This window comes from Diuraphis noxia, unplaced genomic scaffold, assembly GCF_037042655.1.
Source record: "Diuraphis noxia isolate RWA-SAM2 unplaced genomic scaffold, SU_Dnox_SAM2 contig0001, whole genome shotgun sequence".
NCBI lineage: Eukaryota > Metazoa > Arthropoda > Insecta > Hemiptera > Aphididae > Diuraphis > Diuraphis noxia.
In genome coordinates, this window is record NW_028301711.1 from 51,323,569 (window position 1) to 51,337,821 (window position 14,253).

General features: G+C 26.9%; 1 protein-coding gene across 8 annotated transcripts in view; it reads left to right on the forward strand.

Moving 5' to 3' along the window:
- The window catches only part of LOC107169558 (venom dipeptidyl peptidase 4-like), a 74,594-nt gene that overhangs the window by 40,681 nt on the left and 19,660 nt on the right, over positions 1–14,253 (forward strand). For all 8 annotated transcript variants that reach the window (XM_089216000.1, XM_089215999.1, XM_089216001.1 and 5 more), the window contains one exon: positions 13,500–13,704. In XM_089216000.1, coding sequence (XP_089072126.1) covers positions 13,500–13,704 — 205 coding nt within the window. The remainder of the gene's footprint in view (positions 1–13,499; positions 13,705–14,253) is intronic.

Genomic DNA, 14,253 nt, shown 5'->3' on the forward strand with positions numbered 1-14,253 from the left:
TATAAATAACAACACGGTTTTTCCTTTCTATTCTATGGATAGTTATTAATTCTTAAAATATTGTATATTGCCACAAATACCTTACCTGCCTCGTGGTCATTCCATTTTATAAATAGATTGAAAAATTAAAATATTGTCCCCCCCCCTTGAGAATTTTACTATGGGCGCCCTCGCACACAGCCCAGTAGATTTGGTCATACCCTGACAATTTGAACTACGATTACAAACAAAATTGTTTTTTTGTTCCATCTATTATTACTATAATATTGATGGAAAAACAATAAAATATTACATAATACTATTTTAGTATTGATATTAATTGTATTATTACCAATTTGTTATGTTCTGAATATTATTTAAAAAATAGTAATTAATTTTATTAAATTGCTGAATTATATTATGATTACATTAAATCAATTATTGATAAAATCATAATTATACGTATGCATATTTAACTATACACTTTTACGCAGCTTCTACAAAACAATTGCATCAAACATCATCCAATTGTAAAAAACTTTACAAATGCAATTGTAGGAAAACTGTCTCAGTAGGTGATAATATTGTAGTTATAGTAGATACTAAAATAAATAATTTTTTTTCCATTAATTTATATAATATTCTATAAAAAATATTAATAATAAAAAAAAAATACTTCACCAAAAATAATTTGTATGTTAACAAATATACCGTTTGACCGAGGCTCAAATTGTCCGGTCAGGACCAAATTGACACATTATCCTCGCAATATGCATATAGTGAAACCTCCTTATAACTGAATCATTCGGTACTCACTGATTTTTCTATTGAAAAGGAGTTTCCGTTTTAAGGAGATTTTCTTCTTATATGAAGTTTAAGGTTTATACGGAAGTTTTACTATGTAGCATGTCTGTATGTATTTTCTATAATATATACAATTTACGTGCTTAGGTTTACGTATCTTTTTTTTTTACCCGACAGTTATAACAAATGTGCTTATACTATTCACAGTCAGTAATTGCCAAGCGTCAGCTAGTTTTCGCTCTTCTATTTGCATAACCCTACTACGCAATAAGCATGTAGCGTTAGTGAATTTATGTTAATATTAAAACTATATTATCTTTATGCACGGCCGCATAAATCGCGGGGCCTGTTCAAAATTTAACGTGTCACATGTACCAACACATTAGAATATAACAACCAGTGCCTAGTGGTAAAACTGTAAAATTATTGTTGTGCACCACCAAATAATCTAAAATAATAATATGTTCTACCCGCAATGAAGTTAAGGAGTGGCCTAAAATATCATAGGTACAGTAGTGTTGATCACATGAAGACGATATTTGTTTACGCTGCCCTGTTAATAAATTATGGCCATTTTAAGAATTTTTAAGACGTTATATTATATTGCAATATTACTGGAAACTTTCAAAAAAGTAACAGACCTATGTGACCTAACACCTAAGTGATTGACGAATAATTATTTGTGTGCAGACTAGTGGTTTCCAAATTTTTCACCATCGTGGCACATTATTATTAGTTTACCTTTTTTTTTTTGTTCAAGAAGTATAATTATAATTAAAGTTTAAACAATACGCAACATAAGATGACTAGGTAATACCTACATTATTAAAATAAAGTTTCTTAGTAAAATATTATATTATATTGTTATATCATTCTAGAAAATTGGGCTTTAGGTGTATTGTTTGCATTATAATAAAATAAAATTATGTAAACATACCTTGGCACGCCATCAAAAATTAAGTCAAATTTACCGCGCCACTGTTTACTCGTAATATGGACAGGTATTTTATTAATAAATAATAACACATAATATATTTAATGCATTCAATTATTGAATATGCGTTGCTGCTGTAGGTTGCATGATAGATATACAGTCGAAACGTTTCAGCAAATTGTATTACATAATATAACACAATAAACGAAGTTTGTTTTTGGTTACCTAACAATGAATTATTATAATCTCTTGCGAATATTCCATAAGTTCAGTGTACGCCATGTGTGTTTAAGGTTATCTGATATATATTTTAAGAACATTCGAATTAAAGGAAAGTACGTTGAGTTATGGTATGTAATATGAGGCGGGCCTATCTCAAAATCATCTGCAAACATAATGATACGAATAAAATAGTTATCGGATTTCATCGCTCATACTTGATGAGTTTATTAATTATGTTTTTATGTTTGCGAACTGCAATGATAACAATGGATTAAATTCAATTTTTTCGATCAAAATTGAAAAATATGTGACATGATCGTAATATTATTGTATAATTTATGTTGACAGAGTATTTAAATCATTCCACATTGCCATTTTTTTTTTCGTTAATTTGCAAGTATGTAATAGCTGGTATACGATTATTATTTTTGTCCTTCACTGATGTTTTACACACGATATTTTGTTTAGGTGCCTGCGTCTTATTATGCGATACCTACATAATATTATTAACATTTTTAAACCGAAGACATAATAATATGATACCTTCAAAACTTTAAAATTTATAACATTAGATATCACCTATGATGACATCGTTGATAGTAACGCATTGGTTGTACTTGTAATGTCTTCACTTAACTACTTTAATAGGCCATAAAAAGGTTTATTACGACGTGATACTGCAATAATGATGTACACTTATAGAACTGTTTATAAAAAAAGATTGTAATTTGGGTAGAAACAAAAGTTAGTAACAATAGTAATATATTATGATATAAATAGATATAAGTAGTATAATAATAATAGGTACCTCTAACAAAAAATGAAATATTTCTTGCAAAAATTAATTCAACCTATACCGTATTATTAATATCAAAATAAATTAAATTATTTGTAATATAAGTATATGTTATAAAATATTCTTAGAAATATATAGGCTGACAGCCGTCTCTTTTCAGTTTTTTTTTTTTTTTATGAGCAATTATTTATTAACAATTATTAAATTAAAATTGAACAGCTGCAAACAAGTTGTGTCCCAAATACTAAACTGTGCCCTTCTGATTTTTTTTCAGTTTACGCGAGTTGTATTCCTTGAATAGTTATAAAATATAATCATATTTTATTTCTTCAAAACTAGAAAAAATATTGAAATTAATGAAAATAAAATTTTGAAACGTCAATATTTTCAGAAAAATAAACCCTGCAAAATGGCTATCTTTAATATTTTTGGAAATAATTAAATAAAAAAGTATGTTTTTTACATTTTTTACAAAAACATTAAAATAAATTAAAAAATGAAATAATTGAAGTTCTTACCCCTCTGAATCTTATTATAAAACCAGAATTTTAATATTTCCATTATTTCGTGAGATATCGCAATTGGTAAATCCTCGCAGGACACCCTGCAGTATACTATAATGGTTACATACTTGTTTAAAATATATATTTAACAAGTTAATATATTATTACGTATTTTCATTTATATACGGTGGTATCGGTATCGACAAAACTTTATGATATTATAATATACCTACAATAATGGATTTTTTTTTAAAATATGTTTAAATCATTTTCTGAACGTAACTACATTAAATTATGAATAATTTATTGATTTTACAACAAGTGTTTTTTATTTTAGATCTTTTATTTGCGGTTTCTGCAATGGTAGAAAATCTGAACTAAAAAATTCTCGGTATTATTACAAATAAAGTCGGGAAAAATATAAAATAAAATACAAATAAAAAACAGAGCATTTGTAGTAGAGACTCGAATTTTTCACCAAATATCCAAAATATTAGCATATTTTTCTAGAATTTTTATAAGCTTAAAAAAATATGTTTGTGCTATTTTGGACGGCTTTTGGTAAAAATTCGAAAAAATGTTTAGATAACATGTTTTTGCATTCTTAGTCGATGCGACGTAGCACACAACGACGATGTTTCGGGTGCATGTAAACTCCACCGATTACGACCTTTTTAGTTTCTCCCATCATTATATTATTAAAATATTGTACCGTTTGTATCGATTCAGATAATACCATATAGGTAGGTACCCGTTATTGAATCCCGTTATGCGTGTGGCTAACAATCGTTCATTCGTTCCGTTGTCCTAAATACACTCTAGCACGCAGTATCTATTATAATAGATATATAATATAAGACATTAAGACTTGTCGTGATCACATAATAATAGTATGGTGTATACCGAGTGATCCGTTTAGTATAAAACGATCGCTATATTTTTTCAAAAACTAATGAAGGGTTTTAAACGTTTCTTTTTTTACATTATTTAAGGTCGTTAAAAACAACAGTATACCTAATCTAAAATAAATACTATTTCTCACTATTTTATTCAATCGTTGTGATCACATATAAATATTATAATATATGCTGAGTAATCTGTTCATCGTAAAACGATAATTATAATATAAATTTCAAAATTCTATATTGAAAAAAAACAAATTGTATTTTCATAATTTCAATGAATCATCGTTGAAAAATGACATTTTATTTCAACTTTAACTATTTTTAATAATGCCTATAATAAGGTAATTTTTAATAATGTAATTATAAAGAAAAGATTCTTGTAGCCAATAGCCAATGGGCCTTGTCACCAAAGCAGTTATTATTATTATAAATAAAAATATTCCTTATTTCAATGCAGTATTTTTTTGGATTACTTACTTTAAATGATATAAAAATAGAATTTTTGACGTGTACCTATAGTTTACGAGTTATAAGTATTTAAAATTTAAATGATTGAAGGTGAATGGTACGTGGATTGAGATACGCTTGAAAATGTTGATAAACTACTCTACTCATCTTAACTTTAATTAGGTACTTACTTATAAGTTATACCTACGCGTGGTTAATGATTAGGTGATATCACCTGAGAATAGATTCTCCTTATAGATGGAAATTTGTTTTATGATATGAGATGTCATCTAATATACGATATACATATAGATTCAAATATTAACATTTTATTGTGCATATATTTGTACCTATATTTTTAGAAATTTTGCATAATATTTATTATAAATTACTCATTTTATGATTTTCGATATATAATATCAGAAAATATTAATTTAGTTTATATGTAGATGATTACTTGTAATAAACACACACTCGCGCACATATGGTTAAAAATTAAAAATGCAATTTCTAAAAATGTCGAATAGCCCTCAAGCATAGAGTTTTGCATTAATAAATGTTGTTCATCGATCCCTAAGTGGCTAAGTACAGAATTACAACTAATAAACAACTCGTCAAAAATTTGATTTTTATAAAAAAAGCGGGTAAATCGATGGATGTCACTCTGCTGTACAGTAGGTTACTGTAATGGATGGAATAAAATTTGAATCCAATGATATTATATCATTGTATACGAAGAACAATTCTGAGCGGAGACGGTTTATCTGTCTAGGATATATCATAGATAATTAAAAATTTTCAAATTTAGAATTTCTAGCTTAAAATAATTTGCGAATTTTCGTGATTTTTACGTATGTTGTTAAAATAAAAATATGAATGCTTATAAAAAATTGTGAATATGTATTTCTTTTATTTTTCAACTGCTATTGTAAACATATGTTAGGAGCCTTGTATTAAAATTTCAAGCTTTTCTACCTAACAAATAAATTTTTATCAATATTAATTTAAAAAAATACTAATATAATGATCGAAAATTTAATATGCCATTAAATAGTTCAACTTATGTCGACATTTTTTGAAAATTACATGGTGGATAGAATATACTTATATAAACGTTCGGGGAAAATTTAATATGTCTATGGTTATTTGTTTTAAAGTTACACCAAAAACCAAAATCAATTTTGTTTATTCCGATTATTTAGAAAAATATTGAGAATTTTTTACTTTTGATTCCTCAAAGTACCAACTAGATTCACTTTCTGATCGAACGGGTTCTGAGGTCAATTATAATTTACTGTCCCAAAACGTGATGACAGACACACAAAAAAAACACACATACATGGTAAAATCAATTCATTCATCGCTCCGCTCAGAATCTAAAATGTTGTTTTGCATGATGGCTTAAAATTATGTAAGCTAAATATTTTTTTCTAAAATACTTGTGTTTATAGAATAAACAAGTGTCTTTTTACTGTTAAATGAATCGCTCCGTATCTATAGCTATAGCTATAATAACAGTGTGTGCAACATTAAGGCTCGTACTCTGCAATTCGGTTTTATATATATATATATATATATATATATATATATATATATATATATATATATTAAAAACGTGTTCAAAAGTGTAACAATTAGATTTTTATCGAAAATCTGTCACGCAAAGTCGATATTGTCCATACGCGAAACCCTGTGGTTTACAAACATAGAGATTCTGGCGGTAACACTTGCACCAATTTTTTGTGGTCTTGTGGGTATTATTACATTCGCAGCAGTATAGATGTGATATAACTGGTATAAGGACAAAAAATGAAAGCCAAAAATAATATAGTCATTATAAGTTGGTACTCTTGAATCTTATTTAAAATGAAAATAATTTTTACGTGATTATGATAATAATATGTTTGGCTGCAATTTGTCATATACATCCATCATCTGTACAGTGTTTCATTGATTATTTGTAGGGTTTACCAAAATTTCATGAATCATGATAAATAAATATATAGGTGTGAACTCCATTTTTTATGCGACGCTCAAGGCTACGTATAGCTGGGATTAGGGCCAAGGGGTCTATGACTCCGGACCTTCCTCCCGTGATTTTTTTTTTAATTTATATAATTTTAGCCATAAATATTTGTCTATATTATTATATTTAGAAGATATCAGTGAATTTTTTTTCTCTTTCTCCCTTGCCACGCACAACATGAAAAATGTTGTTTTTAATTGTTTTCTGTTACTAGCAATTACATGCAATCACTTATTTTTGAATTTGTTTTAAATATAATGATCTCTCATTTGTGGTATTTTATCTTCGTTGAATAAAGTTTTTATTTAGTAATACAAACACAACATTTTTTTACACAATAAACTTAATCTAGACAAATATTTTATTTACTTGCATGCTCCAATTCAAGATTAAGAACTGTAATTATTTTCGTACTCAATTCGCGGATATATCAATAACTAATAAGTATTAAGAAATCGTTGCTCATTGGGCAAGAATTTATGGTTGTTAAAAAAATACAAAATACTGCTTAAAAGTGGCTTGCATAAATGCAACATTATATTATGTAACTATGATAATCCAATTATGTCCTATATATAGGGGTGCATATTAATGGAATGCAAAATAAAAAAAGCTGGTTAGTGGATGTCGCTGTACTGTATACAATAGGTTACAAGTGGATTATTCTAATGGATGATATTAAATTTGAATTCAATGATATAATATCATTGTAGGTATATGAAATACAATTTTGAGTGAAGCCGGTTTGTCAGTACCTACCTATAGGATTTGTTATCAGGGGCGTAGCCAGTAGGCAGGCCTGGTAGGCCCGGGCCTACCCAGATTTTCTCTAGAAAAAAACCAATAATATTAAAAATAATATATTCTGACACGTATACACGTTTTTACAACAGTATAATATTAATATAACACTATAATAATTTGTCTCATTTTCTGTATCAAGACAGCGACATCATTAAAATGCCATTAGGACTATCGCACTAGTCGATAGACGATACGTAAAAATAATATTGAAAAATAGGTAATCGAAAAAATCGTTACTTTCAAAATTATCGAGATTAAGTTTTGTTGGAAATTTAGAATTTTTACTTTGAAAATAATAAGTATATTATAAATTACAACTTTACGAGTATATAAATTAATATTTATAATTGTATTTTGTAAAAATATTAGTATTTAGGTACTTAAATAAAAATGTCATCTTTTGAAACTATATGCTTATTTTTTGGTTCAATTTGTTTTAATTTTTAAGTAATTAATTATTCATTTATTTATAAGAATAATCATTGAAAACTTAGATAACTTGATAACTGAAATTATAGTAGGCTATAATCAGGAAAAGTCCACATTACCGTCGGTGAGTAAAAGTTTTATAGTGGGCCTACCCCAAAAGAAATCCTAGCTACGCCCCTGTTTGTTATTCTATATTAATTATATTGTTTATGTATATTATATATATATATATGTTAGGTCAATGACGAAAATTGAACATTTACGTCATTAACGTTATAAACCAAGTTGCTAGGTTACTTTCGTAAACTACTGGTCAATGATGACGTCAGTTTCCAAGATAAGAGTTTATTAATTGTTGTAAATTACAAAACAAAATAAAACAATTTTACCTCAATGACCGAATATTAACATTATTAACCATTGACTATTGTTCAATTACGAAATGACTGAAAACACACATAATTTTACCTTATAATTTTTTTTTTTTTATTTAATATTAATTATTAGTTATTATTTATTAATTATTTATTTTCGCAAGGTATGCTGTTGTGCCATTTTTAGCATCTACATCCATTCTAAATATTTTACGTAAATAAAAAGTAAATATTTAAAAATTGACGTGAGATGGCGAACTGCGAAATTTCCAATCGGCCAACTGTTGAACTGCGAATCAAGCGATGTCAAGCCAATATGTTGCTCACAACGATACTAAAATAGCTAAAATACAATATGGGAAAAATATCCAATAAAATAAATTATCTACCTTTGATAATTTCAAATTTTTTAGATAATCACGGCATTATTTTACTTGGCCATCAGCTATGGGTAGATAACTGACAGTGACCTATATGTTATAAAAGTATAAATGTATAATTTACAACAACGTCCTACAGGAGTTGGGAATTGACATTAATAGTAAAATAATACTTCTGTTTACATACCTAACAACATTATACATTAACAATTATGTGTCGTCACTTACGTTAATTACTAGCCATTTACGCAAATTTTTATTTTAAAAGGTCTTTTTCGACATTGGCCGGACTTTAACTTAAATATCATAATTTACGTCATTGACAGTAACATATATAGTAACATATATATATTATAAAAATACAAAAATACAAAAATGTAACCTATAAAATAAATTACAAATTAATCAAATCAGATTCATTATGTACCTGACTCACTCAGTCATTCTTAGTATATATAATTTATTATTAAGTATTAATATAAGTCAATATTATTTAAAAATTCCCGTTTTTCTTAATTTTTTTTTTTTTTTTTTGTTATTCTCAGTGCTTTTGTTAACTAATGAGAATTTTAAAATTAGACCTACCCAATGCACTAACTAGTTTTACTTTCCAACCAGAAAGCTACTGAAGTTGAAAATTAAAGCACTATTTCGACCACTCATCATGTACACACACACAATAAATAAAAATAAAAAACACACATCTCTGCTCTTCCCATACTAATAGTGGCACAGGGAATTCGTTATTTATCCCCTTACATATCATGTTTAATGCTGTGATTACCCGTTGAGGGAAAACGGCGATGTTATATATTGTATTATAATTTTGTATGATGTACGTTTACGGCGCCGGAGACGTATGGTGGCTAAATTTCAGTTTGTGAGAGAGGAAAGAGGAGTTTACATAAAATGAATAAATAACACAATAAACCTGTCCACGGAACACTTGAGATGGTGTCAGTTGTAGTTTAAGCACTCGTATTATATCATGTATAATACGTATTCGACTATTTCGGGAACACTGGTCTCAGCCCTACAGCAGATATTAAATTCTTCTTTTATGTATATGAAAAATATCTTTAAATCAAATTCCTTCATTCTTTGCGTGGCAAATACATGTTATACATATTACAAATACTTATACAATTTAATTGATACATGTATATACTACTTATATACAAGACTGAGCAGTTTAAAGATATTTTTTTACTTAGCTAATAGTTGAAAGAAAATATTTTCAGCCTAAAATAATTTAATAATACAATTCTGTCAATTTTTCATATATCATATTATATAATAGTAGTTGACAATTATTATGTAAATAATAAATATTATTAAGCATATGTCTGCATTATTTACTATAGGTAGGTACTATAGGTATAAACAAGACAATATAAAATATTATCGTTTTAGTATTCAGATGTTCTTCATGTATTTTTTGTTTCCCGCTTTCGCTATAGTGAGTATAGTAGATAATGATAGATTATTTGGAAGAAATTAAATTTATGAGAAGAGTTATTAGACAACAATTTATTATTTTATGTTTTATATAATATGTATTATGTACCTACTATAATAAACTTATATGTTTGATGGGTTAACAATAGCCAAAAATTGACACAATAGTATTTTCAATAAACAATTAGAATAATTGTATGCCATTGCCTATAATCAAACCTATTGCTAAAATATTAAAGAAAAATGAAAAACTGACAAAAGTTTAAATTGTACAAACATTTTCAAGTACAATAATTGTGCAGTCTGTAATTGCGCATGTTCAATTTTAAACGTAAATTCATGAGTCTGATGTTTCTAAACTGCCAAGACCAATTTGTTTGAAAATTATTTATTTATTTTGGAAATAGTTTATATGAATCTCAGCCCAGGTTAAAAAAATATGATAGTCACCGTACCATTTTGAAGTCCGTATTTCAAAAAAAGGAGCTGCATATGATAATTATCCCACTGAACCCTTAATTTCTTTTTTACCTGGTTGGGCAATGATTTATAAATTTTGAAAACCAATTTGAAAAATATTGGTACCATTTAGAAGTCTCTCTCCATCTTATTATTTTTGTATCAGCTTGGGAAATTATTAGAAAATTCTGAAAATAAATTTACAAATGTTTGCAAATTATTGGGGAATTGGATGGTCATAATAATAAAAAAAAAAAATTGATCGTTTCAAAAAGCCAACTTCAAGTATATTGAAAATTATGCTATTTATGTTCTGACGCAAAACCTATTCACATTGAGTGGATTATCGTGATGTGTTTCATTTTCTTTTTTTACTTTTACCAGGCAGTCCTAAAAATTGTACATTTATAATCTAAATTTTTTCAAACGATTTTTACGTTATGATGACGATTATTGGTATTGATATAGGGCATTAGGAATGGCTAGGAAACAGATATTGGTACGTATGGACTTACAAAATTGGTACTTGGCCTTGGCCCACCCACATTGGCATATCGAATCGAAATCATTATTAATATATGAGAATTCCCGATACAAATCTGAAAATATGGACGGGAACGTCAACGTCGCCGTCGTCAACTTCGTTTATGACCAACTACTACTGTCCTAAAAATGTATTTAAACAATTACCGGTCATTTACGAGCATCCGTTTTCAAAACTTGTAAGTCACAATTTTTCCTAAAAAATTAATTTCCAAATATATAGTGAATATTCAATAATTGTTTATTAATAAACTTTTTTGTCATATTTCGTATAGGTATATTAATTATAGATAGATAGGTACGCGTCATCATTTCGGTGGGCTAAAGTTATTGATTTTGCTGACAGTTTATTTTTGCAAATATAAACATATTCATTTTTCATAACTGACGGATCACGCTGATATTTGTCACGTATACGTACTTTAACCTAGGTACTTGAAAATAAGGTTGAACAAGTTTGAAGCAATAAAACCGGGGAGTGTGCTGGTGAAAAAATTAAAATTCACATAATGCAATATTATTATCAAGTGTATAATTATCATAAGCATCCCTAAGGTGCAACCCTCAAAAAATATCATAATATTAAAAAACTTACTAAATGGAATTTAAATAATTATTTTGAAAATTGTGTAGTAACTAGTAACAGTTTGATTTATTTTTTTAATCAGAAGTATATAATATAATAGTATGGTAATATTATTGACAAAAAGTGTATCTACTTGCTCTAGGCAAAGTTCTGAAGTTATATATGAAGTGCTCAGATTTTATTTTTTATTTTAAAATAAAACATCTGTGTTACAATATTGTAATGAAATACAATATTAGCTGTATACTTATATACATTATATAGTATATTCATGATGGCTAAGAGGCCAAAGTTGTATGTCAAATTTTTCTCAATATCATTTTATAAGTCTATTGGGTTAATCTGGGTTATCTTTTTTGATTCAGTTGAACATTATAAGTTAATATCGTGATTGAAGTATACTTAATTTATTTTTTTTGTGTTTTTCTTGCATGATAGGTCTTTTTAGTACACTCTTATAACAAGTCCTAAATTAATGTGACATACAGTAAATATTTTATCACGACCTAAATATTATGCGGATAAATATAAATAGCTAGTAGCCTGAACTTGTAATTTTTTTCAAAAATAATTTGTTCAATTTTGGACGTTTAATGTTTTAAACGTTAATCAATTAATGAAAAGTCGATGTTTCTGGAGGAATTAATTTTTCGAAAAACTTTTTTTAATTTATTATATTTTAATCACTTATAAATTATAATACGTCGATAAGTACGTTATATAAATATTATTATCGATACAATTTTAATGTTGTTATAATTTGTGTAAAAATCGTGATTTGTGATATACCTATTGAATTTGTTGTCTTTCCAAGTTTTGTGAGTTTCTTCTCATAATAAAAGATATTACAATTTATTGTTTTAGTTACCTGTAGTAATATTAACATTTTTAACATTTCAACTTTGGTTTAATACCTTCAGCTTAATTTTTTTGTAATATACATTTTTTTATTATTAGTAAAGTATACCTACTTTTTATTTTTATTTTAAATTTGTATTTACTTACAGTATTTTGTTATTGTTTTTATATTTTTATGAGTAAATTATACTTGTTCTTTAACTTTTTATTTGCATTTGTTATTATTACACTTTTTCTGAAGAATGTATAAAATAAAATAATATTCTTTTAAGCTTTGTCAATTACTTATTCAATATACTACTCAATACAAATTACGTACAACACATCAATAACTGTTTTTCGTGGGACAACTTTTCCTCCTCTGTATTTATAGTACAATTACCAAAACTCTACACGCATAGGGAAAAACTGTGTCGTAAGTTCGTAACGTCGTCATTTTTTTGATAACATAAATACAATTAATGTTTGACATATCAAATACTGTAGAATTACAAAAAGTAAAAAAAATAATCACATTAATCACATTAATTCCATCAAAAACAGTTTTTACTATGTTGAACACGCTTGTAAGATGGAAATAACACATACGGATGTGGTGTTTTGTGGTGTCTTAAATAACGAGATCCCCACGGTTGGATTGTTTTTTCCCCACCTGGTGTACGTAAAGAGGAAAATAAAAATGTTTGCTCTTTGTAAAATTAATGAATAATATTAAAAAATAATAAATTATAAAAGTTCTCAATTTTCATATAAACATTTATAATAAAAATTACATAATTTATTGATAAATGGTATTTGATAATATATCCGTTTAATATTTTTTTATATTATTAGGAAAACAACTATATGTTAGTTACTTGTAAAAAAAAGTGACTCATTATGTAACATAATTAAAAGTAATTTAACTCAAAAATTATAACTCGTTAAAGCCCATAATTGCTAATATGTATCATAACAAATTTAAGGAACTGACAATTAAATTTTTGTTTCAGGAAAAATGTGTGTGGAACATAAAGAATAGACCTTTGGTATTTCTTTTAATATTACTATTGGTCGTCTCGGTAGTTGGAGCGTTATTGTACTTCACCACAGACATATTCAATAAACCTCAAGCAATAAAATACGAACCATTAGAGTTTCAACGACTTATCACCGGTGACTACGAACCTAATCTGTTCAACGGGACATGGGTCCAAGGTGAATACTTATAATTATTTATATGCTATAGATTATAACTTAACTTATATTGATTAAATGTAATGAAAAAATTATAAGTAGGTATAGGTAATAACTGTATAATATTAGGTAGTTATCGTTCGAAATCACTATACCGAAATCCAATAAACGGGAAATTAATTGATCAAAATAAAATACTAATAGGTATCAGATATTTTCTACGAAATATTCTTATAAACATACAAATATATTCAAAATGTATACCGTCATTCCTAAAAGATAAATTTATAATAATTTATAATTTTTTTAAACGTTTTTTCAATACATTCTCTACCAAACAAATTTTCAATATTTCTTACTCATGGGATTGCATAGGTAGGTACTTGTAGTAACAAATATGAAAATGCATACAAATTCGAACTTTAAACTTATAAACCATTACCATACATACGTATACATATGATTATATATAGTGTATATAAAGTCCTACTGATGATTGCGCTCACTCTCTCCCTGCTATCAAATTTTAAAGTACATTTTAGACTTCAGTGTTCAACATTTTATTATATA